This window comes from Mustela nivalis (assembly GCF_964662115.1).
Source record: "Mustela nivalis genome assembly, chromosome: 16".
Lineage (NCBI taxonomy): Eukaryota > Metazoa > Chordata > Mammalia > Carnivora > Mustelidae > Mustela > Mustela nivalis.
In genome coordinates, this window is record NC_139035.1 from 4091034 (window position 1) to 4117664 (window position 26631).

The 26631-nt window shown below is 50.0% G+C and overlaps 2 protein-coding genes and 1 long non-coding RNA gene across 10 annotated transcripts in view; 1 reads left to right on the forward strand and 2 right to left on the reverse strand.

Moving 5' to 3' along the window:
* LOC309849818 (uncharacterized protein C1orf105) overlaps positions 1 to 26631 on the forward strand; it is a 47176-nt gene that overhangs the window by 9244 nt on the left and 11301 nt on the right. Inside the window, exons 1-7 of one of the 7 annotated variants that reach the window (XM_082702804.1) lie at positions 2861 to 3750; positions 6882 to 6972; positions 13301 to 13375; positions 19588 to 19655; positions 22306 to 22373; positions 22808 to 22958; positions 25471 to 25582. In XM_082702804.1, coding sequence (XP_082558930.1) covers positions 3380 to 3750; positions 6882 to 6972; positions 13301 to 13375; positions 19588 to 19655; positions 22306 to 22373; positions 22808 to 22932 — 798 coding nt within the window. In that variant the 5' untranslated portion in view covers positions 2861 to 3379 and the 3' untranslated portion in view covers positions 22933 to 22958; positions 25471 to 25582. Of the gene's footprint in view, positions 1 to 2860; positions 3751 to 6881; positions 6973 to 10692; positions 11915 to 13300; positions 13376 to 19587; positions 19656 to 22305; positions 22374 to 22617; positions 22710 to 22807; positions 22959 to 25470; positions 25862 to 26631 lie in introns of those variants that run through there. The other 6 variants (XR_014303919.1, XR_014303920.1, XM_082702807.1 and 3 more) reach the window with 6 other exon arrangements.
* Positions 252 to 2830, reverse strand: PIGC (phosphatidylinositol glycan anchor biosynthesis class C). 2 transcript variants are annotated; one of them, XM_082702789.1, is made up of 2 exons: positions 2727 to 2830; positions 252 to 1667 (listed from the first exon to the last, which is right to left on the reverse strand). In XM_082702789.1, the coding sequence occupies exon 2, from the start codon at positions 1442 to 1444 to the stop codon at positions 548 to 550; it is 897 nt and encodes a 298-aa protein (XP_082558915.1). In that variant the 5' UTR covers positions 1445 to 1667; positions 2727 to 2830; the 3' UTR covers positions 252 to 547. The 2 variants fall into 2 exon arrangements, with proteins under 2 accessions (XP_082558915.1, XP_082558914.1); XM_082702788.1 differs by having other exon boundaries at positions 2656 to 2821.
* On the reverse strand, positions 5026 to 11484 carry LOC309849842. The gene is made up of 8 exons (XR_014303934.1): positions 11400 to 11484; positions 10530 to 10704; positions 9379 to 9564; positions 7550 to 7658; positions 7043 to 7107; positions 6163 to 6323; positions 5270 to 5492; positions 5026 to 5195 (listed from the first exon to the last, which is right to left on the reverse strand). It is a non-coding gene; the product is annotated as an uncharacterized lncRNA (long non-coding RNA).

The following is a 26631-nucleotide window of genomic DNA, read 5'->3' on the forward strand; positions in this document are numbered from 1 at the left end:
CCTCACACTCTCCGTTGCAGTTAGCCTGTCCATGCCTCCCTGAGGGCTGAGGAGAAGCCGGAGTCAGGGTGAAGTGACAATTCTGTAATCTTAGCCAATAACAGAGCACAGCATCCAGGATTCACACATTTGAGCTCTACACAAATAAAGGTAGAAGTGACTTTACACATAAGCCCACTTATTTTCGTTTTCTCTTCACTCTCCACGCCCCTTCCGTCAGCCTCCAGCTGAGAGAAAAATCGTGAGACAACTTAATGGGTGTGTTATTTTTTTTTTTCAATAAATAGAAACGACATGACTTCATTTGTTACAGTGAGTGAGAGGCAAGAATTCAAGAAGGCCCCAGAAAGCTGCTTCATGCACAAAATAACAGAAGGGACAAGCACCTTCACCACCCACGCCTTTGGTTACAGGTTCTTCTTTTGATCTCCACTCCCCGACCCGCATCGGTACGTTGCATCCACAATGGGACTCTGCCTTCAAATCCTACACTAGGTGGGAGGCCAGTCTAGCAGCCTGCCTTCCTAACAGAATGCGAGTCTCTAACTTAGCTGAGAAACCGGGATAAGTCTTCTTTGATTTCAGCCTCATCCCAAGGCCCATGAATGTTTTCTTTGAAAACCTGCAGGCGAATGAGGTACAAAGGGCAGAGACAAGAGATGGAAACCAGCAGAAGGGCGAAGAGGATGGCTCCCACGGCACTGATGGACAGGAGGCCTCCCAAGGCTGAAAATGCAAAAAGCAGCGTCACTCCCACGTAGCTGCGGGGAGTACACGCCTTCAGTTTCTTCTGTAACATGGGCCACAGGGCAAAAATCTGGATGGCAAACGTCACCATGATGAAGGCATGCAGGGACCGGGGCAGGCGTGACGCGAGGCAGACGGAAGCGAAGATGGCCATGTTCAAGGACAGGGTGCTGGATACGATGGCAGCATTGGCACCATAGTCGAAGAAAATGAGGTGGCCTAAGAGCATGAAGACCGACATGGCATAGATGGTGTCGGTGCTGATGGACTCCGTCAGGGTCTTTAGCACTGGCGAGAAACCGTATGTGAAAGTAATGAAAACGAGGGCGCTCTTCAGGTCAGCCCACCGCGTCCTCCCGCTCTTCTTCCGTCCTTCACCTCCGTCGATGAGATCGAACAAAACGTAGCCAATCAGTGAAGAAGCCAGCCCAGTCCCAAAAAGCCACTGGGGGGCCAGAAGACCCTCATCCAAATACCACCAGATAACGACGAAAACGCAGACACTACACAGTTGCTGGACCACCACGCTGGACTCGAATACCACAGCCCAGTACTGGTATTTCCGGGCGTAGATGTTCTTCCGGAGCTCCTCCAGGAAACGCCGGTCCACGTAGTTATCAGGAAAGGGCTGGCGCTCATACAGGACCTTCTGCCACTTGGCCTCCCTCGCGTTCGTTACAGGCTGGGCACACGTCATCCTCTCCCTCAGACGCAGGCCGGTGCAAGCTCCCTCGCACCAGTCCAGGTGGCTCTTGTTCTCTATGATGTTTCTAAATAAGAACTTTCTGGAAATTCCATGCGGTGGTGTGGCTGATGTCGTTCCGAGTTTCAAAGGCAGCAACCCAGGCCAGGCCTACAGCAGATGAGCTCGTTCTCTGAGCCAAGTTCCTAGAAAAAGGAGGACTGTGAACCTATGAAAACTGTGAAAAGTCAAGGGAAGAACAAAGTTAAAATCAAACCACGTCGGTGCATTAAAAGTTGGAGCAAAACACATGCGGTGGCCACTTCATAATTATGGACATGGACATTTCGTCTGAGACTGGAAGGTAGAACCCCAAGCACACGAGAGCCTCTGTTAGCTCTTACTTACCGAGCGCCTTCTGGGCTCCCTCCACTCAATCCCCACCTCTCAGGTCAGCATTAGCTCCCCTGTAATTAGCAAAATGCCTCCTGAGTAAAAACGCACACACCTGAGGTTCAAACTGCTCAGGTAACCTCAGACCCAATCAACAGTGGTGAACAACGGAGCCAAATTCAAACCCAAGTCTGACCCCAGAGCCTCGGCTTCCCAGCAGGTCGGCCTGTAAACCAGTTACCTCGGGGTTCACAGACCCCCGAGGCCTGCGGTGGGCTTCAGAGCACCCCGAACCCTCGCTGTCACTGCGTCCTTCAGCTGCAAGTAAGGCAAATTCCTAGGGACAGGATCGGGAGCTTCTATTTACTGAGATCTCACAGGCGTCGATGACGATTTAAAAACGAGGAAAGGCGGCAGCCTGAAGACAAGAGTAAACCGCACAACACAGAAAGGCCCGGGCTCCGGTGTCCTGGCCGAGGGCCTCGGAAACACCAGGCTCAACCCACGGACCGGGCTCGCCCGCCTTCCGAGTCACTCTCTGCTGCAAAGGACTCTCCTGCGCAGGGAAAACCGCGGGGTCAGAAACACCAGGTCGGCCAGCGCGTCTGCGAGGGGGACTCCTCCTGCCCGACCCCACGTCTCCACGGAGGCCGCGCCGGGTGTTGCTGCACCGGGAGACCCTCCCTGCAGCACGGACCCCAGTCTCCGGGCCCCCCGGCCGCCCCGGCCGCGCAGCCGAAAAGCGCAAGGCCGCGCCGCGGGGTCCGGCCGGGGTCCCGGGGCGCCCCACGCACGCTCCCGAGCCTGCCCCGCCCGCGCCGCCCCTCACTCACCGGCCTGGGGCCCGCGGGGGCCGGCGGAGGACTGAGCGGCCCGGAAACACCGGCTCCCGCCCCGGACCCACCTGCCCGCACCTCCCCGGGGGCGACGCGGCTCGCGGAGGGCGGTTGCCGCCTCCTTCCCCAACCGGGGCGCCGGGGTCGCGGCGGCGGCCGAGCACTTCCGGGTCCGCCGGCACCTCCGCGGCGAGAGCGCCCCCGCGCGGCCGGCGGAGCTGCGAGCTCGCTGCTGCCCCCTCCCGGCGGCTCGGAGACCTCGCGGCTGCCCCGGGGCGGACGCCCCTTCAGAGCCGAGGGAAAAGCGCGCGCCCGACGGGAGGGCGGGATGTGACTCGGGCGGGGGGCCGGGCTGTCCGGGACGGACCTTACGCGCCCCCGCGACCCGTCAGGCGCTCAGCTGGGGCGTCCCGGCGTCCGCGAACGGCCTGCGCGCATCCCCCGGGGGCGCCCGCAGACGCCGCTGGGGGCTCCGACCCCGCAGGGACCGGAAGAGACGACACTCCGCGGCCCGAGCACCGGCCGCAGGGGGGACCCCTCCCGGGGCGCGGCTGCAGGGGCAGGGCCCCGCCGGGAAGGCCGTACCGGAGACGAACGCGCACCGCCCGGGGCTCCGGGGCGCGGTTCTCCGCCCTCCGCTGTCTGGAAGGGGCGGCGGGGCCGCGGCGGGGAAGTCCGAGGCCGGCGGCCGACTTCAGGGAGGCCCGAGCGGGCGGGAGGGATGAAGCCGCCACGCGACGGACGCGGGGACGCCAGACGCGGCGCGCCCCGAGGTCAGCGGACCTGGCCCGCGAGGGCAGGTCACGCGTGGGCTCCGTCCGTCCGTCCGCCGCGCGCGGGGATGCCCGAGGGGATGCGCGGCGGGCCCCGAGGGCTCAGGCCGCAGCCGCGGTCCGCAGCGCGCCGGCTGCCCGGGAGCCTGCGGGAGCGTCCTCGGGCCCGGGCTGTGACGGCTCGGGGGCCCTCGGGTCCGCAGAACGATCGGCCTCTCTCCATTTCTCTGCAGGTTTCTGTTCCCAAGTTTGGCAAGATCCCTTGGCTGAGTGAGGCCAGCCTCGTGAACAAGCCGCTAGTGCTCAGCCTCCCCAGAAGGTAACCGCTCAGCCCCCGAGGGCAAAGGTGGCGGGAAAGACCCCCGGGGGTCGGTTATCAGAGGGGCAGGCCCGGGCCGCCGAGAAGCCCAAGGAGAGGGTCCCGAAGCCAGACGTGGCCTGGGTGTCTCGGACGAGCGCGGGCGCTCAGGATGGGCCTGGCAGGGGGACGCCGCCCCCACAACCTTCCCCTCCCGCCGGCGCTCCACGGCGCGGCCCTTCCGCCCTGGATGCTGCGCGTCCAGCGTCTGCGGCCGTCGGCGTCTTCCTTTGTCTCTCATTTTAACCACCCACGTCGGGAGAGGAGCGCCTGCCAGCGCCCCTGTGAGGCCGGCGCCTCGCATCTCTCGGGTCCTTCGCTTCCGCACCGCTGGGCCACGGGACTCTCGGCCTCGAAACGACGTGCCGGCGCGTTCGCAGCGTTTTAGCGCCGACGCGAGCAGTCCCCGGGCTTCCTCACTCTTCTCCACGTCCCTGGCTGTGGTCACACACGCTGCTCCGGGGAGGGGAAGTGGAAGGAAGGGGAATGTGAGGTAATGCGGGCGCGAAGGGGAGAAACCAGAAGGGCCTAGGGAGACACGTGCCCTCCTGCCCACAGGTGAGCAGTCCCCGGGAGGGACACTCTCCGCACATCCCCTCGCCACAGCAGGGATGTGTATGGGCCGCTCCTTTTAAAAGCCACGTTCTCCGCAAGCAGCCAGCCAGCTGTGTGCATTTCCAGAGCCCCCTCAAGTGCTTCCAGCTCTTTCCTGCTACTTTTACTTGACTTCGAATCTGAGCTCCAGCTAATGTGAAATGGCCGGTGGTCACCGCCTGACTCGGGTAGGAGCTCACTACCGCAGCTCAGCCCTGTTCCCATCAGATCTGCCCCTGCAGCCAGGAGGAAAGCACCAGCGGGCACGGCTCTCCTGTTCCCAGAGTCTACAGTTTTGGGGTCGGGCGCAGGGAGGGGGAACAGGACGGGGCCCTGAAGGCGGCCCAGAACACAGCGGGGCAGCGCCAGAACACAGCCAGGTCCTGGAATATCAGAAGGGACAGACTGTGGACAGTGTGAAGGGAAGGGGTAGTTTTCCCTCTGGCCAGCTAACCTTGAGCTGGTCCTGAGGAGAAATTACCTCAGGGTCAGTGAAGCTCTGCTCATTTCTGAACAGAACTTGGGCGGGGATCTCAGCCCATGTAAAGAGAAACACACTTGTCCACCTCACAGACACTGGCCGGACGGACGCCCGGATGGTGCCTGGAGCTTTCAGGGAGACAACACCAGAGTGCAAAGTCCTTTGACAGGATGGTTTGTTTAAGTATCTAGAATCTCTTCATCCGGTTAAAGCTCTGGGTTCCAGGCCATTTGTTTTTGGCAAAACCTTTTCCTCAGGCCTCAGTAAGATAGTGATAAACGTGCTTTTAGCATTTCCTAGTTTCAGACAAGCAGTTCTAACGCAGAACAGCCTGAAAAAGAGAAAGACACTTGCAGTGAAATGTACTCAGAGCCCCCCAGCCACGAAGCCCAGAAACACGCGTACCGGCTGGGGGAGTTGAGGCCTGGCTCAGACACCGGGGCCTCCTCAGACCTCCTTCCTTCGGAGAAGACAGTCTTGCCACACGAAAGCCACCCTCATTCTCAGGCTCAGAATCCCCCAGGTCACACTGAGACCCTGTTGATCGGAGATCACTGAGTGTTCAGGCAGCTCAAGAGTGGCCTCTGGTCTCCCTAGGTCAGCATTTGGATGTCCAGTCCAAGGCAGGCTGTTCCAGGTCAAAGACCGTGAAGGGGCCGGGTCAGACCCTCCGCCCCTGCTCCACCAGGGCCCTGGGAAATGGTGAGCAGAAGTGAAACTGCGAATGCCTTGGAAATACCAAACTCCTTCCACATGCCTGAGTTATAAATGAACAATGAACAGCGACCTCTTTTCTCGTTAGAGAGGTGTTCCTGGCATGCCGGTTTCCATTTCTGGAATGCCGGGGGCATGCACAGTGTCCTACACACAAGCAGTTTAGGACGACAGGCCCCCTGCATGCCTTGGCCTCTGATATTGTAATAAAATGAAACAACAGCCAAGAGGCAGGTCACACCCTGTGAGGAAAACTGATTGGGTCCCCGCAGTGTCACTGCTCCACCCCTGACTAGAAAGAAAGAATGTTCCAGAGTGGTTGGAAGAAGAATCTGTTCCATGGGAAGAAATGAGTAGACGCAGTGCCCAGGGACACAGACTCCAAGAAAGCAGACCAGGCATGGAAGAACCCTGCGCTTATTAAATATGAACAACTTCTACACACCCAGCTCTTCCAAGGAGATCTGGTTGCATTTCACCCATTACACATCTGCTCTTACAACTTTTTCCTGCCTTTGTACACTGTCTCCGACACTTCATTGGTTACTTCAAAACAAAAAGACAGAGAAGCTAGAGTGACTTACGAGGGCAAAGCCTTCCTTTGGAAGCTGCCAGATGGTCTGTGCCCTTCAGGACTGGGGTGAGAAACAACTCCCTGGGTGTCCCGTGGGTTATCTCTGTTGGCGAGGAGAACCTTTCCTCTGCCCTTCACGTTTCTTCTGGCTGGTCTGAGAATCCCATCCACCTGAGACACATTAATAAGGGAAGATCAAATTTGATTTTGTACATACAGGAACCCATGTGAGAGTCCAAAGACGGTCATACGTAATGACTATATATGTCATTCTGAACTAAGTAAGGAGAAGGGGTTGGGGAGTCAAAGGGAAGGAAAACAATTCACAGGAAGAAAGGAAAGAGTAAATGTTTGGTAAACGAATGTTCGCTGGGCCACCGAGAAACAAAGGGACCCAGAGATGAATTTCAACAGACTTTGCTAAATGCCTCCCAGGCTACCTTACCTAGGTGATAGTAAATTAGTAGTAAATAGTAAATAATCTATGGTGATAGCTCTCTTCCCAGGAACAGGTCCTCGATCTAAACTCTTTTGGATAGTTAAGGGGAAGATCAGCGTTTCTTCCCAAGTCTTTTGGGCCTTGGTGGTTTTCAGCTCAAAATAACCTGCAGGCCAGAGTGGGCCATCTTGGGGTTGTCTGTTTTGACCCCTACGTCTCTGAACCAGCCAGGGCTTGGCTCTTCAAACCAGAGATTGTGGTTCTAACTTGCTTTGTTTTGATTACTTCAGATATCCTCATGCCTCTGCCACTTTTCTGATTTCATCCAAGAAGGATATGAATTTGCCTATTTTGTTTCAAGTTCCAGATGTCTTATCTAAGGTACTCAATTTTTGCTTTTTCATTGAAAAGACACCCACAGTGGTTCTAATAGGACATTGAGTGTACATACAAAGCTGCTTCCTATCTCCTTAGCAGAGCCCTGGGCCTGGAACATCATCACTCTTCCATAGACAGCTGAACGAAATAAATAAATAAATAAATAAATAAATAAATAAGCATCGTAGGCTCACCCAAGCTCTAGGGCACTGGCCTTAAGAACAAAGGTCACAATCATCAAAAAGTAAACACACACACACACACACACACACACACACGCCTTCCGTTTGAGAGACAGGCCCAGAGGACTTCAGGGACCACCCTTCAGCCTGTGTCTGGAGCCGGTCCTTGCTCCTGGAGCCTCTGACCCTGTCCCCTCACGTACAAGATCCCACACCTGTGGAATTTCCTGCTGTCCTCCTATCCCCTCCACCTCTCCGAAACCAACTGTGACTAGCTCTTGGGGGACACTCCTCGCAGTGGAGCACCCCGAGGGTTCCCGATCTTAGAGGTGCCGGTGCAGTCAGCAGTGCAAGGAGACCGAGGGAGGGAACTCCTGGGTGCATGAGGGGTTCCTCACCTGAGAAGTACACAGGGCGGCGTTCCTAAGCACTTGTCACAGCGCCCATCGTGGGGACGCCCCATCGTGGGGACAGCTCTGCTCTGCAGACCACCATCGGCCGGCCATCCTGTCAGGGTAGACACCTGCTTAGGGAGGCCGCCTGTGGGTAGCGTAGATAGGAAGAGGGGTGAGTCCGATGTCACCTCCATGAATGGGTGCGCAGACCGCACAGGTGCACAGCCGCCCTGCGAGGGGGTGGGAGGGGTAGGACGGGTGGGCAGAGCGCGCGGGGAAGGGTTCCAGAGGAATGGGCTGCAGCATTCAATCGGGCAGGTGTTTCCACAGGGCGGGGGGTAAGCACCAGGGGAGCCAAGACACCGACCTGAGCTTGCAGGAAGGGCTTGAAAACATCAAGGAATCAGGCCGCAGCAGCGAGGCATTAAGACTCTAGACCCCGCCCCCCCCCCCCGACCCAGTGGGCAAGAGGCCAGAGGGGAAAGCACAATGGCCAGGGAGAGGGGGGAGGACCAGCTTTGGCAGAACTTAGAATTTCACGGTGCGATGCTCACGGGTCACCACTAGAGAGCAGCCAAGAGCAGCAACGTCCCTAGCCTGGGCCCTGGGGCCTGAGACCGGCTGGGAATCCGGGGTCAGCACTCCCGCAGGGGTGGGAGAGCGGGGGACCCCCTCGCCCTCGTCCTCCCCTGTCGGGGCCTGGCGCTCCACCTGCCTCTCTCCCTCTACCGCGCTCCGCGCCTGTGTGAGCAAACAGTGGCCCTTGCCGACTGGAAGGGCAAGGAGCGGTGCAGAAGGCAGAATTTGACCTCCGAGCGCCGGGGCCCCTACAGGAAGATCGCAAGTATTTTGACAAGGTCTGCGTGTTCGGAGTAGCACAGAGCAGCCTGGGACCACAGAGGCCTCCCCTCGGACCCTGTGAGTGAAACACGGGCTTGGCTGGCAGGGGCTCCTTTCTGGAAAGAAACCGTGCTGCATCCGGTGGGAGAGGAAAGCACTGTGGACCCCGGACGCTGCAGCTCTACCTGTAGCCTCCGAATCAGGGAGCTGCCAAAGGGCTCCGGCAGCGCGGCAGCCACCAGACGGCCCGGCCTCTGGGCACTGGTGCGAAGGTCATGCCACCTGGCCCCCTTCCCTGTCCCAGTCACAGGTCGGAGGGCAGAACTTGGAACACTCACATTCCAAGGGGCACCCCTGCCCTGCCCAGGAGCCGTCCTGTGGCAGAGGCAGAGGCAGGTGTCTGTGTGTCTGGGGCAATGTTCACTGATGGACAGAGAGGCACAGAGACGGAAAGACAGGGAGAGGAAGACAAACAGCAAAAAAAAAAAAAAAGGCAGAAGCTGAGAGAGACCCAGAGAGGTGGGCAGGGGCACAGAATGCAAAAAAGGAAACAGAAGAGGAAAGGCAGGGCTGACAGAGAAGAAAAATGGAAAATGAACCCAAAGACATGGAACCCCAACCCTCCCCCATTTAGGCAAGGGCCCTGGAGCTGCAACTCTCAGGCACGACTTTCACTGCCCGGGGCAGGCGTGGACTCCTCCAGACGCCCTGGAACCCCGGGCACTGGCAGCAGGGCAGGAGGGAGGCCCAGAGAGGACTTGCTCGGAGCTCCCCAGCCAGGCAGCTTGGAGGGTGAGGCCCACACGGGGGCTGCCCTGGAGACCCTGGGCCTACTTGCAGGGTCAGGTCCCCGTGCAAGAGTCGGCTCCTGCCCCCGCTCCCTCCCTCCTCTCTTTGATCCGGGTTGGTTGTTCCAGCCCAATGAGTCAGAGTCCAGAGGGGAGCCTTCCTTGGGCCGCTTTCAGAGACCTGTGACGAAGAGTGTTGCCTACCACGGACGCTGCAGGGCTGAGACGTGGCTGGGAAAAGGCACAGGACGTCAACTCCCAATTTTCTCACCACCTAGAACTCCTTTTCTTACTTCTGCCTCCCTGAATGAGCTTTGGAGAGCCCGTGACTGCCACAGAAACCACCCTGCGTACTACTCAGGCCTTTTCTTGTATCTGTGGACCAGACACCTGTAATTAAAGATAAGATTTTATTATTATTTTTTTAATATTTGACAGAGAGGTAGAGAGAGAGCACAAATAGGCAGAGCAGCAGGCAGAGGGAGAGGGAGAAGCAGGTTCCCCACTGAGCAGGGAGCCTGACTTGGGGCTCCATCCCAGGACCCTGGGATCATGACCTGAGATGAAGGCAGACCCTTAATGGACTGAGCCACCCAGGCCCCCTAAAGATAGGATTTTAAAAGAGAGGTAATAATTACCACCACTGATCTGATGGTAATAAAACCGACGTGTAAGAAGTCCTGACAGTATACGCACGGCTGTTGATAATACTTTGTGTGGGTCTGAAAGGTTTCTGAGTCAACCTATGAGTATTTGAAAAAACTGTATTCACTTTATTCTTTAATGGAGATGGCTGGTATTTTCAGACCGCAGGAAAATGTGTAATTATGAGAGGGTTTTTTTTGAATATTGAAAATAGCTCTCTGATCACTTTTTTTCCTAAGGGGTGTATGCCCCCATACAGACCCTAAGAACCCACTTTCTCCCTGACAAAAGGTAATCGTCTTTTGGCCCTTTAACCAAGGAAGTTTCTGGCTCACTGAAACGAAATACATGTATAGTTGGACCAAATCTCTCAACCCTCTGGGTCACAATTTCCTCGTTGTGTTCATTGAAAGAACTGAACTAGAGGGGCCCCGCGGGGTGTCTCTCATGGAAGGCGGGAGTGGAAGAGAGGAAGGGAACAGAGGTGTCGAGGGGCAGGGAGGACGCAGGCAGATTTGTCTGCACTCCTGAGCGGGCCCATGAGGGCTATTTTTAAAGTCACCATCTGGTGCTTTCACATTGTCAGTTTTTGTTATGTGGAGAGGTCTGTGTGCGAGACAGAGGTGGAGGGAGGCAGAAGGAGAGAAATAGGTTTCTCTGATTCTTTATCAGAGATTCAAGAAGGCCAAGAACTTGAGCCATGAGCCGACCTTAGGAACCTCAGCAAGTATCAGCCGCAAACATCAGGACGTTTCTAGTCGCCACACGCGAGTAGCAGACTCGGGCTTCTGGGGCCCGGCTGAGCTGTGCGTGGTACCTTGGCCAGGCTACAAAAGGTCGCTCTCACTTTCTCATCACAACTGCCATCTGCCATCCTGGGGACAGCTGCTTGGAAAATGAGAAGCCCATTAGCATTTCAGAAGTGCTTTTCTTGGTGGCTCTGCGTCTACAAGAGGATACAACCAGGGGCCCAGGCTCCGAACTAGCAGCCGCTTCTCCTGCCGTTCCTGCCGCTGCTGCTGAAGGCGCCTGGAGGAAACCAAGAGTGAGCAGCAAAGGCTGCAGAAGGAAAAGCCCTTTGGTCCCAGGGCTAGGAAGGAAAGCAAGGTAGTGGGTCGGGGGAGGTTGGGGGAAGCGGAGGCCTGTGAAACGTGGCCTCCCGGATTATCTGCACTGACTTCCCTGCACACATACAAGTATGTGTCATGGGAAATAGTTTAAAATGCTCACAGTCAGTTAAGCGTCTGCCTTTGGCTCCGGTCATGATCCCCTGGTCCTGGGACTGAGCCCCCACAGTGGGCTCCCTGCTCAGCGGGGAGTCTGTGTCTCCCTCTCTCTCTGCCCCTCCCCCTCCATTCGAAGAGCTACGGTACGCCAGATTCTTGATGGGCTCGAGGGATGTAAGGATGTTCCAGATGTGTCTGCTTTTCAAGAACTCTCGGGCTGGTGGAGGAAAAAACACATTAAAAAAAAAAAGAACAACAGGACAAAATGCAACAAAACGCGACGAAGTCTGTGATTGGAATCAGAACGGCAGGTGCCCGAATCGGGTTAGGGGTGTGCGGAGCAGAAAGACTTACTGAGAAAGTAACGGCGAAGCCACGTCGTAACCGAGGAGTTGACAAGGCTGGCTGGGACGACATATGAAACGTCCGTGCTCAGGCCCCGCGGGATGGCGGTCATCATGGTCACGCAGCTCGAGAGCCACATCCGCAGCCATCATCAACCTGGCCAGATGCTGCCGTGCACCCGGGAGGCCTCTCAGAGCCGCTGCTGGCTTCGCAGTGAGCTCCTGTTCTTGTGTAGAGACCAGAAGCCCGGAAAGGGCGAAGCAATCCACTACAAGACACACGAGCGTCTGCAGATGACGCCGCCAAAAGCGGATCTGCCCCAGGACGCCCCCACCGCCGCCTGTACCTGTCTGTGCCTTCTGCGTCCTTCCAGACTTCGTGTAAATGCCACTTCTCGAAGCCTCTCCCGACCCTCCCACGGGACGCCGTCTCTCTTTTCTGAAGGCCCAGAAGTCTCACGGCTGCTTCTGCGGTATCTAGCCCACCCCGCCTTGGTCAGAGTCTTGGTGTCAGAACTCACGGAGGTGAGGGTTGGAAGGAGGAGCCAACCAGCCCCCGCCCCGGGAGATCCCCCCACCCCGGGTATCAGGAACGACCTGGCAGAGGCTGGAATCTTCCAGAAGCCCAGGAGTCTCTGCCTCTCTGCCCACTCCCCACACCAGGCGGTGGCCCTTCTCTGCTAGCTCAGTTACCTGAAGCCGGTCTTCCAGGCCATCTTTCCACGCTGTGGCAGGGCTTTCTGGGCGGCGGAATGCCCTCCCCCCAACTTGTTCGCCCCAACACCTGCCGGAGCATGACCAGCTCCTGGAGCCCTGCGCAGACCCTGCCCTCTCTGCCGCGCCCCACCCCGTCCAGGTGACCCTGTGGCTTTTTCCAGGTTCACTGTGGCCTCGCCATAGTTCTGTCACGGCCCCTTCCAGAGCGTTGTGCTTCCTCGTCCGCAGGCGGTGGGTGTGAGCGGGTGTGAGCGGCTGGCGGTCCGGAGCCCAGTCTGCCGTGTTTCAGGGACCCCGGCGCCGAGTGAATGGGCAAACGAATGACTTTGTCTTTCTCCCTGGCCTGCCTTAGGGCCAGAAAATGTCTCACTCATCTCTGTGGCCCCAGCCCAGCCCCCTCCGCAGGCTGGCCTCGCAATAAATGTGTTGTTGAGTGGAAGGACCGAGCTGTTCACACTCACACTTCAACATCCCGGCCCACAACACTGTAACACGCAGTTGATTCTCTTTAAAAGGCCTATAAAAATGAAAGGTATTTTCAACATTTGTCCAAAGAATCCAACTTCATCCCTAGTTATTGGTCCTCATGCCTTCGAGAATGGGGCCTCACCCGAAGGCTGTCTCAGAGGATGAAGCCAGCGGCAGCCCAGTCCGCTGAAGGTCGCCCTAGGAGCGCACCCCAGGCCGGCCCCGAGGTGCAGACCCGCGTTCCTCCTCTTCCCGTTCCCCACCCCGCCCCCGGGGCCGCAGGACCGGGTCCGGCCACAGGCGTGCACACAGGTCGTCTGAGGTCAGCAGACAGTCGGATGGCCGGAGGAGCCTTTAATTCGTACTCACTGTTTGTTCGGCGACCCTCTTCCCCGCCATGCTATCCACTCCCAGTGAACACCGCTCACGGCTCCGATGTCAGCGTGAGTGACGAAGGGTCAGTGGCACCCGTGCCACTGTGCGAAGGGGTCCTGAGGCTACTGATCGGTCTGTGGACCCCCCTCCTGCCCAAACTCTCTCTGGCCCTCCCAGCTGCAGCCAAGCCTGGCCTCAGCCTCCACCGGTGATGGGGCTGAGACCAGAGACTCCCCGGGATCTACGGAGGGCACAACTGGTCCCGCTCTCACGCCTCCAGCCCTGCCCCTTCTTTGCTGCCCCAGGGACCCGCACCGTATCCTCACCTCCTCCGTTTCTTTCTCCCCTCAGGCCGGGAGGCTCCACAGGAGCCCCGTGCTGGTCAGAAACAAGCAGCTGTGCTCCACTTGTCAAGAGAGAAAAATGGTAGGTCAGTAGGACGGCAGAGGTGAGCGCGGGTGTCCCGGGGTAGAGCACTGCCCCTCTCCCTCCGGAGCCCAGGGGAGAGACAACACCTTCTGCAGGGAAGGCTGCAGATAATGACCCGTGGGCCCCGGGATCACCGTTATCTGACACAGTATGATGACCCGTCGCCATTTGCAACAAACCCAAAGATGAACTAGGGTAGGCGAGTCAGTGAGGTAGAGCTGAGAAGCGCCGCTTTGCTTTGAGATCCTAAAGTGACTCCACTGCTGTAGGGGTTCAGGTGGCTGGGGAACCCTCCCCCGGAACATTTCTCCAACACAGCACAACGTGCACCCGTACAAGCAACCTGCCTCGACCCTTACAGTCACGAGACAAGCAGCTTCGTCTTTGGGTCCATCAATTCAATCAGCGCCTCAGAGTAGAAGCTAAGGAGAGGTCCTGTAGCACCTTCCAGATTGGGGGGGGGGGGGTGTCTGTAGCTGGTGGTGCAAAATCCGGGGGATGAAGCTAGCAAGGGTAGGGAGGAAACAGGGACAAAGCTCTGTCATCGTCGGAGCTGCTGCAGAAAGAGGCCTGCGTCTGGAAGAATGTTCTACAGGTCCGCGTAGGACTTGGGTCTGTTGAAGGATTAGGGTTAGGGTCAGTCAGGCTTGGGATGAAGACAAATTTAGTTAAACAGGGTTAGGGTCAGAGTTGAGGAAGGGTCTCTACAATCCTGTGGTTCTCCTTTGACCCTGGGCTGACATGCAGTACGAGGAAGAGCAAGGAGTAGAAAATCAGGAGACCCAAGAGAGCCTCCTTTGAGACGTTAATGGCGAAAGGGCTTTGACCACTGGGATATGAAAGAGATGGGCAGTTTTGTGAAATCTTTCCGTGGGATTTGGAAATCTAACTGAAGCGGTGAGCAAAGGTGCGCCTGAACGTTACAATCCCTGTTCACGTTCTTTGTAATTTGGGTCACAGCGTTTGTTATTAGCATTGGCTGGAATCCGGGAAACCGGGATTGGGGTTTCTCCCAGTCTTATTCCTGGAACCACTGTGTCCACATTTAGAATGCACTGACCCCGGGCCCAAGCTGGCTTTGGCCGGCTGGCTCGCTTGGGACCTCAGCAGCTGCTCTCTTTCTCAAGACCTCTTCTCCGACCTTTGCCCTCGCCCAGGCCTGACTGGAGGAGAACCACACACCGTGGTTTTGCCATTCCCTGCAGAACCCAGAAAGAAAGCCCTCAAACACTAACGTCAGACCAGTGCATGCAGACCCTGGTGAGAAGCTGGAGACAGTTAGAAAATGAGCAGGAAATAGATACCCTTGCTTCACTCTGTGCAACAGCCCTTCAGCTTCCTTCTGGGGTTGGGGTACTGCGTATCTGCCCTAGTCACTGAGACCTCTCCTTTCGCAGCAGGGGGCTGAAGGTAGATGCTGGGGAAGACATAAAAAGACTCCTAAAAAGAGCAGGAACTTCCTCGACCTGATAAAGCATATCTATGAAAAACCCACAGCTAACATTGTACTCAATGAATATTGGATATTTTCCAGGCTGGATATTTTCCCCTCAGATCAGAAACAAGACCAGGTTGTCCAGTCTTGCTACTTCTACTTAACATTGCTTAGGGCAGTTAACACAAGGAAAAGAAATAAAAGACAACCAGATTGGAAAAGAAGACATAAAACTGTATTTGCAGATGGCATAATCTTAACACCTAGAATGTCCTAAGGAGCCCACAAAAGACAATTAAAGCTAATAAATGAGTATAGCAGGCTTACAGGATACGAGATCAACATACACAAATCAATTCTGTTTCTATATACTAGCAATGAACAATCCAAAAATGAAATTAAGAAAACAATTCCATTTACAATAGCATCAAAAAATTAAAATACTTAGGAATAAAATTAACAAAATAAATGCAAGACTTGTACATCAAAAGCTATACCACATCATGTAAAGAAATTAAAGAAGACCTAAATAAATGGAAAAAAACCATGTTTACAGGTTTTTAAAATGACAGTACTCCCAAACTGATCTCAGTCCAATACCTCTCAAAAGCTCATATGACATTTTTGAAGAAACTGATACGCAGATCTTAAAATACATATGGAAATGCAAGAGATACAGTATAGCTTAAACAATCTCAAAAACAAAGAGCAAAGTTGGAGGACTCACCCTTCCTGGTTTCAAAACCTACTATAAAGCTACAATAATCAGGACTTTGTGGTACTAGCACAAAGATAAACATATAAATCAGTGGAATAAAATTGTGAGTCCGGAAATAATACCTTACAATTGTGAACAATCAAAAAAGTTTTTTTAACAGGAGAAAATGAAATTTAATTACATAATATGAGATCTCCATAAGAATAAGAGGTCCTGAACAGTTGATTTTTGACAGAGGTGTCAAAACAATTTAATGAGTAAAGAATAGTCTTTCAGTAAATGGTACGGAGACAATTGTATATCCACATGCAAGAGAATGACGTTGTGCCCCTCCCTCACACCATAGACAAAAAATAACTACACGTAGATCAAAGGCCTACTTGGGAGAGCTAGAACATCAAACTCTTAGAGGATACCTGGGTGTAAATCTTCATGACCTTGAATAAGGAATGGTTTCTTAGATATGACACCAAAAGCACAAACAACAACAAAAACTACCTAAGTTTGCCTTCATCAAAATTAAAAACTTTTTTTGTTGCAAACACCACCATCAGGAACACGAAAAGACAACCCACAGAATGGGAGAAAATTTTTGCCAACCATGTATCTGAAAAGGGACTAGAATCCAAAATACATTTTTTAAAAGTTTATAACTCGGGGGTACCTGGGTGGCTCAGGTCGTGATCTTGGGGTCCTGGGATCAAGCCCTGCGTTGGGCTCTCTGCTCAGTGGGGAGCCTGCTTCCCTCTCTCTCTTTCTGCCTGCCTCTCTGCCTACTTGTGATCTGTCAAATAAATAAATAAAATCTTAAACAAACAAAAACAAAAAAAAGTTTATAACTCAACAATAAAAAACCAAACATCCCAATTTCAAGATGGATAAAATATTTAAATAAACATTTCTCCAAAGAAGATATACAAATGGCCAATAAACACACAACAAGGTGTTCAACATCATTAAGCATTAAGGAAATGCAATTGAAACCATAATGAGATATTATTTTACATCCACTAGACTGCGCATAATAAAAAGTGGACAATACAAGTGTTGACGAGGATATGGATAATTGGAACCCCCATACATTGCTGGTTGGAATGACATAGAGTTAACATATGACCCAGCATTTCCAGCTTAGATCTATACTCAAGAGAACTCAAAACGTATGTCTGTACACAAACTTGTACAAGAATGTTCTTAGCAATGTCATTCATCATAGCCAAAAAGTGAAAACACCTCAAAGGTCCATCAACTGATGAATGCATAAACAAAATGTGATCTATAAAGGGGAATATTATTCAGCCAGGAAAAAAGAAAGTACTTCTATATGCTGCAAGCTAGATAAACCTTGAAAACATTTTGTTTTGTAAAAGAAACCAGACAGTAAAGGCCAAGAGTTATATCAATTTCATTTATATGAAATGTCCAGAACAGGCACATCTGTAGAAACAGAAAACAGACAGCGGTTGCCAAGGACTTGGGGAATGAATGAACAAAAATGAGTGCTAATGAGGACAGGGTTTCTTTCTGGGCTGTTGAAAATCTTCTGGAAGTAGATAGTGGTGATTGTTGCACAACTTTGTGATGCTATTAAAATCCACTGAGTTGTACACTGAGATAATGAACCTTATGATGTCTGAATTTTAAAAAAGATTAGCACTAGGAAAATATTTTTTAAAAATAAAAGCATAGATGGGGCACCTGGGTGGCTCAGTCAGTTAAGTATCTGCCTCAGTTCAGGTCATGATCCCGGGGTCCTGGGATGGAGCCCTGAATGAGCCTTCCTGCTCAGCGGGGAGCCTGATTCTCCCTCTCTCTTCACCCCCACTAGTGCTCTTTCTTGCTGTCTCTCTGTTGCTCAAATAAATAAATACTGAAAAAAAAAGCATAAAATAGATGAATATCAGAAAAATAAAAATCCTAATAGGACTTGGCTTGTCTGACCACTCATACTCCTGGGTCTGAGTCCCCTGGGCCAGGAGTTCAGTTATTTAGTGTAGAAGAAATTACCTAGTGAAAGTTATGGCTGTGAGTCACCAGGGATAGCCACCTTAGTTTTATGTAAATTATCTCTTATTACATGTCTGCTCCAAACAGCTCATCTTCCCCTTAAAATATCTATTTCATAGTCCTTCTGTTACGTGCATTGCTCTCCAATACACACTTTCAAGCCCCTTCAAAGTAGGATGTCAGGGGCGCCTGGGTGGCTCAGTGGGTTGAGCCGCTGCCTTCGGCTCAGGTCATGATCTCAGGGTCCTAGGATGGAGTCCCGCATCGGGCTCTGTGCTCAGCAGGGAGCCTGCTTCCTCCTCTCTCTCTCTCTGCCTGCCTCTCTGCCTACTTGTGATCTCTCTCTGTCGAATAAATAAAAAAAAAAAAAAAAAAAGTAGGATGTCAGACTGGATATACTGTAGGCACCCATTCTTTAACGTGCGTTTGTTCACTGGCTTCAGAAGTCTATTTACGTAACTGAGTTCATTTCAACGAGTATTTATTGACTGCCTACCACGGGCCAGGTACTTAGGTAATAGCTCAGCTACAAAGGAAAAAAAATAAACAAAAGAATTTGACATAAGTCCTACCTTTAAGGAGCCAGTGGGTGAACAAATAATGGTAATAAGCTGATGAACAGAAGAGAAAGAGACCTGGTAGGAAGCGGAAGGTAGGAAAGCAGGCGTCAGGGAGAAGCAGGGACAGCAGGAGTCAGGGAAGTCTCTCCCAGAAGATGATGCACAGTTTTCAAGACTGAATAGGAGCTGCCCACACGACACACTTCTTCTCAGAAACAAAAATGCTGTCTTCGGTAGCTTTGTTCTGGGGCAGGCCCCGATCGCCCACTCTTGGCTGTACCTACGATAGCCCTGGCTGGATTTAGGGGCTTTTGAAAGGGGGTTGTGCTAATCAGAAGGTAGGGTTTCCTCCGTCTTTCTTGGCAACAGAGCCAACTTCAGAAGAAAATTTAAAAAGGCGGTGTGTCTCCTTCATTCTCATCCCTTTTATATATCTAGAAACCTCTTCCAGGTTCTTACCAAAGACTTTGCTGCCCTCACGTCTCCCAGATGCTCCTGTTACCAGATCATTCCCTCCTCCTCCAGCTGCTGCTCCTCAGCTAATGAGTTACAACAATCTGATTAAATAACATAAGTGATTGGCATTTCTATAGACCTGATGTTCAGGTTCTTCTCTATTTTCAAGCACCTCTGAAGGCCCTTAACCCACAGTAACTTGCAGGCTTGTTATGTCATACATTTAAATCACAAGCCCCTCCACAAACAGCCCAGTTGAACACCTGCACCACATCCCGTGATTATCTTTTCATTGTCGTGACTACAATATCTTTTGAGAAATGGCGGGGGGGGCGGTTCTTAGTGAAAGCCTAAGCTCCAAAAGAAAACCAATATTTAGTGACACTAACAAATCTGGAAAAGTACAAGAAAATATTGTCTTAATCAGGAATACTGTAACTATGATTTATTATAGTCCTCTAGGAAAGGCACATTTAAAATCAAATGTGCTTCAAGGTGTGTTCATTCATTCACTAATTTGATCAACAAATATTTCTTGAACAGGCATTGTGTTAGAACCTGGAAATACAAAAATAGGGACATGGTCTCTGCTCCCTTGCAGCTGAAATCTATGAGGGAAAACAGACACCAAGCAAGTAAATACAATAAAAACATGAGGAATATGCTGGTAGAGGAAGCCTAGGGCACATTGAGAAGGTAAGACAGAGGACCACCTAACAGTGGTCCAGGAGTCGGTGGTGTCTGAGAGAGGCTGACAGGTGATCTGAGACCTGAAGAATGTTGGGGGTGAGCTAAACAAAGAGAATTGGAGGCTTTACCAATCATGAGGTTTCTAACTTCAAAATCTGATAACCAGGGAAGAACATAGACCCTATGACTTATGGGCAGGTGATCCTCTCTGGTTCATTCATATCACAAAAGAATATAGAGTGATTCCAACATTAAATACAACTTGTGTTTGTTACGGCGGTACATTATTTATTTAAATTGGAATAGTTTGGGGCAATGTTCTAAATGAGAATTTCTTTCTCAGGTACAACCAAGAACTGTGATAATTCCTCATAATCTGAAACCGTCCTTTGAGAATTTTATGACTCATAGGTAAGCTTAACATTTAAATCAGGACGTTATTTTAATAATTTATATCAGTTTGCGGACACAGGACAGTGGATTGAAAAACATAAGTAGAATGTTCAGGGAATGCTTAGGGAATGGGCTTCTCCACTGAATTCATTTCCTGGTTGAATCAGAGAATTAGACCAGAAAAGTTGTTTTCACCTTTTTGCTTGAACAACTATTGAAATTATGGTAGAAAGTATCATCTGCCTTTCCACTTTCCCCAAAACAGTACTAAGAAGAGAATACGAGATTCCTTTGGTAACTCAGGCAGAACTGAGTACAAATTTTCCATGTAGATGTAGATGACTTAAGTAATTCAGAAGGTACAGGACATCACACATAAGCTGTTCTCAGCCCATCAGTTTGTCTGGTTGTCCTTTGCTACTTTCTTATCAAGATCAAGTATATAAAAAATAAAATCCAGTCAGAATTTTGTTTAGTTGGATATCAGCCCCCCCTCCCCCGTGTGTTTAGCTATCAGAAAGGGAAAAGGGACTTTAATGAAGCTTTTACTTCATTAGACTCACCATGGATAAGACACCAGTGTAGGTAGACTTGCCTTACAGTAGATGGTTGGAATGTAGGCATACACCAGGGGCGGATTTGAGGGGAGTAACCAAAAAAGTTATATGTGATCCAATGACACTCTTTTTTTTTCCTCATAGAGAAAGCAATAATATGGAAAAATCAATAGGTCTTTTTGTAACCTTATGTTGGACAGCAGTAGATGTTGTGATTCCTTTCATGAAATTTGCTCCACGCTGCAGTGTAGACTCAGATGCAGGGAACCCATGTGCTGGGCGCCTGGCTCAGAGAGATAGGGTCAAAGAGGAATGGGTAGTGTTTTTGAATCCAACACACTCCAGCACTGATAACGTTTACCTGCAACTTTTCCAAAGCTCCTATCAGATCATAATAAAACTAATTCAAATAAATATTCTGTATAGACTTTCAATAGAAAAAAGAACTATCTAAAGTCTGGGATTTCTGAACAAAAGTTTCACTCCTCTGTGATAGAAACTTTTGAGATTTGTTGCCCCAGTTCATTTATCTTGCAAGTCTGGTATTTTAAATAAAGTCCCAAATTCCAGAATCATTACCTGTTATTAAACAAGTAACTTTTATTCCTTGAGCTAGACTAAGGATTGAACCAAAACTAAAATCACGTCTACACCAACCTGAAGTATCATTAGATGGTTCTTTTTTTTTTTTTTTTTTTCAATGTAATGAAAGAAGACAGACCACTTCTGTTTGAGATTTAGCTAGTGTGACTATAAAGGAGGGTCCTGGCTCTGTTTGTAGCTTATAAAATCTGTTCTTAGGGTTTTTAAGTCTCACTATATATATATGGGGAGGTAGAATTGTCCTTACTGAAATAAGAGTTTTTACAAAGTGACTGTAATTGTAACCGTTGTAGAAGTTAAATGATGTTTCTCCAATCGAAGGAATGAAGGCAAGAAGGAAGCGGGGAGGGGGGGGAGACAGGAAATATGAGTGGGGAGATAGATGTTTATTGAATTATAGTGCAAACAAATCTTAAACTACTCAGTCTTAGACCCCTTCCTGTTTGTTCAACATGGGTAATAGAAAGAATTTTTCTTTTCCTTAGTCCCACTGATTCTTCCAATGGCAACCGAGTAAAATAAATTGGACAGATGGGCCATATTTTTGGTAGCAAAGTAAAAATAATCTTGGAAAACCTTGGTGGAAATGGAGACAATGAACTGAATGCAGATCTCACCAAAGTTTACAGATTTGTCCGTCTTTAGAACTTAAGCAATTTAATGTAGAAATGGTTTGGACTCATATCATTTTGGCCAAGGGTCATTTCCACAGCCGTTGCCACCAGGAGAAATAGATGTGGTCAAGATATTTTCTCTAAAATTGGAAGGTGAAATAAGTGATGGGGATTAAGGAGTACATTTGTGATGAGCACTGGATGATTAAAATAAAAATGAACTAACTGAATAGATAAAAATATTCTTTATAAAAATTGATTTGGGGCATCTGGCTGGCTCAGTTGGAAAATCGTGCTACTTTTGATCTCAGGGTCATGAATTTAAGCTCCGTGTTGGGTGTAGAGATTACTTACATAAGTAAATATTTTTAAAATTTATTTAATCAAAGTTGGATTGACAGCAAAATATTTCTGAATTGTTCCTGTCTTGCTTTAATAACAGTCAGCAGTGGAAAAACCAGTCTCACTGAATAACATTGATGGGAATAAAGGAAGAGATTTTAAGACAAAAAAAAAAAAAATAAAATAATAAGAAGGTTCTCACCAAAATATTCTGTTTTGCACTTCAAGAGTAGATTAGTGATCTGGAAGAGTTGTTCTTTTTTTTTTTTTTTTTTTTTTTTTTCTGGAAACTGGAGGATTCTTGATTCCTTCTGTTTTTAGACCATACATGATCTGACAATGAAGTTTTTATCACAACCCTTAAAAGTGAAAGAGCTTGAGATGTGGTGGTCTCTGGCCCGTCATCTTACACTGTTGCCGACTGGTCTGAGCACTAGGTGAAGAGGTGCTGGTTTCAAGAGAGCATCTGCGTTTTCACATGCGTAGAGGCACATTCCTTCCCACCAAGCCTTAGCCACATAACTGATGTGTTTTCTTGCTTCTTCCAAACAGAATGATGAATCTTCATCCACCAAAAGCCCAGACTGTAGCCAAACATTCCCATAATGACATCTCAACAGGTTTGTGTTCTTTCAGAGTACTTGTAGCGGGGGGATATCCTACCCTGCAAGTAGTAGGATGAAAAGTTTAATCCCTAAGATGGTTTCTCAATTTTCCGAACAGGTTCCCTCTGTCTGCCTCTTTCTCTTTTCACATACTGCTTAAGGCCTGTTTTGATTGCTCCCCAGCCCCCGCTTCAGGCCAGCCCCTTCTGTCCCCTCCCCAGGCCTCAGTGACCTTCATCGGTGCCTTGTTCCTTCCCAGGTCTTCTCCAGCCAACAGGGAATCTTCCCCATTCTTCCTAAAGAGTCCCATAATCTACCTGCTGAAGAGTTTTCATGGAAATGATGCTCAAAGTAGGTAATTCCCTTTCAGGCAGTTTAGTTGGGAAAGGAACTGCATCCCCACACCCTTGGAATGGCCTCTCCAAAGCCCTGAACCTTCCACCCCACAGGCTTCCTAAACCACCTGCCTTCTGGCAGCTGCCCAGTGCTATTCTTAGGTCCACTTGCTATTAATAGACAAAAGGATCGAGGCTTCAGTTCCAGCTTCGGCATCGACCTATGTCTGATCTCTTAAGAGATGTCAACACTGAGCTGATGAAGGTGGGTGCAGGTCATTCTTTGGGGGCAGCTCAAGGGTTTAGTGCAGTAGAGGCTGTCATTTAGTAAGTTTATCCATCTTCTCATTTGATCCCATATTGACTGTGAGGCCACCTCCATCTTTTCTCTCATTTGATATACACAATAAGGAAAATCAAGATCCTTTATTTGCTTTATACAAATGGGAAAGCCTAAGCTCCTTCTGCAGGGGAGCTAGCCAGAATTGCCCGAGAAGGCATCCAGAGAGGAGATTTGAAAATAGAAGGGATATCTTGAAGGGAGGCTAAAAACGTGGACCACAGGCTTGGGTAATCCCATTGGAGATATTCACACGAGCAGAGTGGAGGGAAAGACTGCCAGTCCCAGTGAATCCCTTGTTAGGTGTCTGGAAACATTGGCCTAGCTCATGGATCTCATTTAGCCAAAATGAACGAAAGAGCCAAGAGCTAGGAACATCCATCCAAGAAAAGCTCCCCATCCACCATTTGCTGGACCACCTCGCTCTCTGGAAGGCACAGGAACATTGGGGGACAGGCACGGGCGCTTGGTTTCAGTGTTCTCATTTCTGGTCACACACTCATTCTGAGTTTTCCTTGAACATGGAGTTTTTCAGGCCTGCCTTGCAAAGGAGTAGAACACACACACACATGCCTTTCCCTCAGCAAGAATGTTTATTTTGTGATTCTAAGGGCAATGCGATAAGATGCCTTTCATCGATTTATTAACCATGAGAGTATTGTTCAGTCACCAATACAAGAGCTAGACTTTGTGTACATAATGTCAGCACATGATGTTCTTGGACATATTGTGACTCTTGCCCACAGAGTCCATCCAAGGGCGGCGATCTTAGAGGCAGGACTCCGGGGAGAGTGCTGAAGGAGCTGGCTAGGAGCTGAAACTGGGTAGATCTACTGTCCAGGCCAGCTGTGACATTTCTGAGCTGAGCTTTGCTCCTGTTGGTGCCCTCTGAGTGGAGGTAAAAAGCACTAGTCTAGAAGCAAGGAGACCTGGGTTCAGATCCAAGTTTTGCTGCACAGGACTTGCCAAGTTGTTTAAACTGTCTGGGCCTCTGGGTTCCCACCTCTGAAACCAGAGAAACCTTCTGCTGTCCCGCCTCCCCCTCCTACCCCCCGACCCCGTGCTGCTCCTGCCCCACCCCTGAGAGCCAGACTCTCAGTACGAGCAGCCTTCACCTTTGATCAACCCAGGAAAACTGCTGAAGCTGCCACCCACCTGTGGACATGCTACAAAGACCAAATGGCTGACTCATCCCAGCGAACGTAACTGCCGGTTGTTGTCTAACTCCTCTCCTTGATCACAACAGTGACTTCTAGTATGTTTCTGGATTCAGATAACCCTTGTATATTATCAGTAATTATTAGTGAGAACTAAGTAAACAGAAAGAGCCTATCTCCAGAAGTTATGGGGACTTCTTCTGGATCCATTTATCTTGACTCTGGCGTTTAGTCCAGAGTACCATGACACATACAGGCTCCGATTGTCAATAAACATCTGGAGAGACGTGAACAACCTGCTCTGGCCTGCCACTGACACGTTGGTGTGACATGGTTCAAAGATCACTGGGCTAGGATTAAGGAGATCTGGGTTCTGGTCCTCGGTCCATCAGTGCCTGTGACCCTGGACCTCTGTTTCCTCTTACAGTGATAAGACCGAACCGGATCCTAGGTCTGTGGTCTTGCAACATCTCTTTGTTCACATTCAGCTGGAGTGAGGAGCTTTTCCAGAGAATTCGGGACTCCAGTTCCCTTCCACTCAGCGACTTCCAACAGAAAGACGTTATCCTTTAAGCAATGTGTCTTCTGGGAAAGCTGAATATTCACCAACATTTTTGTAAATAAAATCAGATTTTAAGAAGAGGTCAGGAGGATGAGGATTTTAAGGAACCCTAGTTTACATTATTTCATAAAATGAAGGTTCCTTTTGAAATTCTAGTGCTATTTTAGACTTTTTGTTAAGATCATGTTCGGTTTTTGAAGATAGAACTGTGTATGTGTCCCTGAAAAGTCTTCTTTTTTTAATATTTATTTTTTAAAAATTTAATTCAGTTAGTTAACATATAATGTATTATTGGTTTCAGAGGTACAGGTCTGTGATTCATCAGTCTTATGTAACACCCAATGCCCATTACATCACATGCCTTCCTTAACGTCCATCACCCAGTTACCCCATCCTGAGAATTGAATCTTCTTTTCCCTTTAACGCACATTATAACTCCAGATACCTTTTATATTCACTTTTTATTTAATTGACAATAACTCCTAATACTTGAATTTTGTTTCTAGGTACTCTTTTCTGACCTCTTTGATAAGATTTTTAGGACCTTAAATCTTCTGCGGGATAAGATGGTTCTATTAAAAGAAATTCTTATGTGAATTTTGAATCTGTTTTATAAGGTCAAAAAAAAAGTTTTTGGTGACCTTTAAATATCTTGAGTGTCTTTAAAAATATATTCTAAGAAGCGCTTGTTTTTCCTCCTCCTTGCACTGTCCTGCAGATAGTGTCCACTACAGACTGCCCATTCTGGGCCCCAGGACAGCTGTCTTCCACGGACTGCTGGCGGACACCTACGCAACCATGCAGGAGACTCGACTCTCCTCCTTGCCCAGAAAAGAGCCAGTGGGCAAGACAATGAAGCAATGAATGAGTGATCGGAGCGCATCACCTTCCGGACTCACATAGAGAAAACAAGTTAACCAAGCCAGTTTCTGACAGATTAGCCTAATTTCCTCCTGTCACCAAAAAAGTGACTCACTTTTGCTTTCCTGAGAGTTGCTCGAATTCTAGCTCCTGCCACTGTCTTCTCACTCCCTTTTCCTAAAGACAAGTGGTTTAATTTCCGTGACTGTAAAAGTTTAACTGATTAAAACGGAACCTGTTGAGTGTCAGGTTTTTTTTTTTTTTTTAATGATTTGTAACTGTGTTGTGGTAGACAACATCCTTCTGTTTCTAAGATTTGGGTTTTCTTGCAAATTATTTCAGCTCTTCCTCAGGGCAGGGGGCTGGAGATGGCTCCTGGAGGTCTCTTGTGAGTTCAACCTATTGGGAATACAGGAGAGAAATGGAGCTCACCCTCCTGTCCTTGCCTCTGTCAGTTACATGATAGATGACCGGAGACTGTGACGTAATGGGAAAATGGCAAGTGATTAGTGACTACAATTCCCCAGGACAGGACACGTGCCTTGTCTCGCCCCCCTCGTTTAGTGCCCTGTGTATTACCGGATACTTATCTGATCTTTGCTCACTCATATCTAAATCACGTGCTTGCATTTTGTTCTTTGGTTACTTCGGTTTGAGAATGTCTACCTTCAGCTCTGTCTTGGTCCACGTGTCAGCAATGTAAAGGAGACAGAGGAAAACTCTAGGCTTGCAAATACTGTATTTATAGGCACAAATGCTCCACATCCAGCTTAAGGAGGGCCCTAGAAAAAGGGTCTCTTCCGTCCTTTAGGATGCAGTGGGCTTGTGGAATCCCAGGACCCTGGCTAAATGGACACTGGGCCCACATGTGAGAACCAGAACCAGCCTCTGTGCTGACTGCACTTGAAGAATGGGCTTCAGGAATCGTTCCCAAATGGCCTGGGACCTAAATTGACCTTGGTTCTTACACACACACACACACACACACACACATTTAAAAACCATCCCCCCCCCTCAA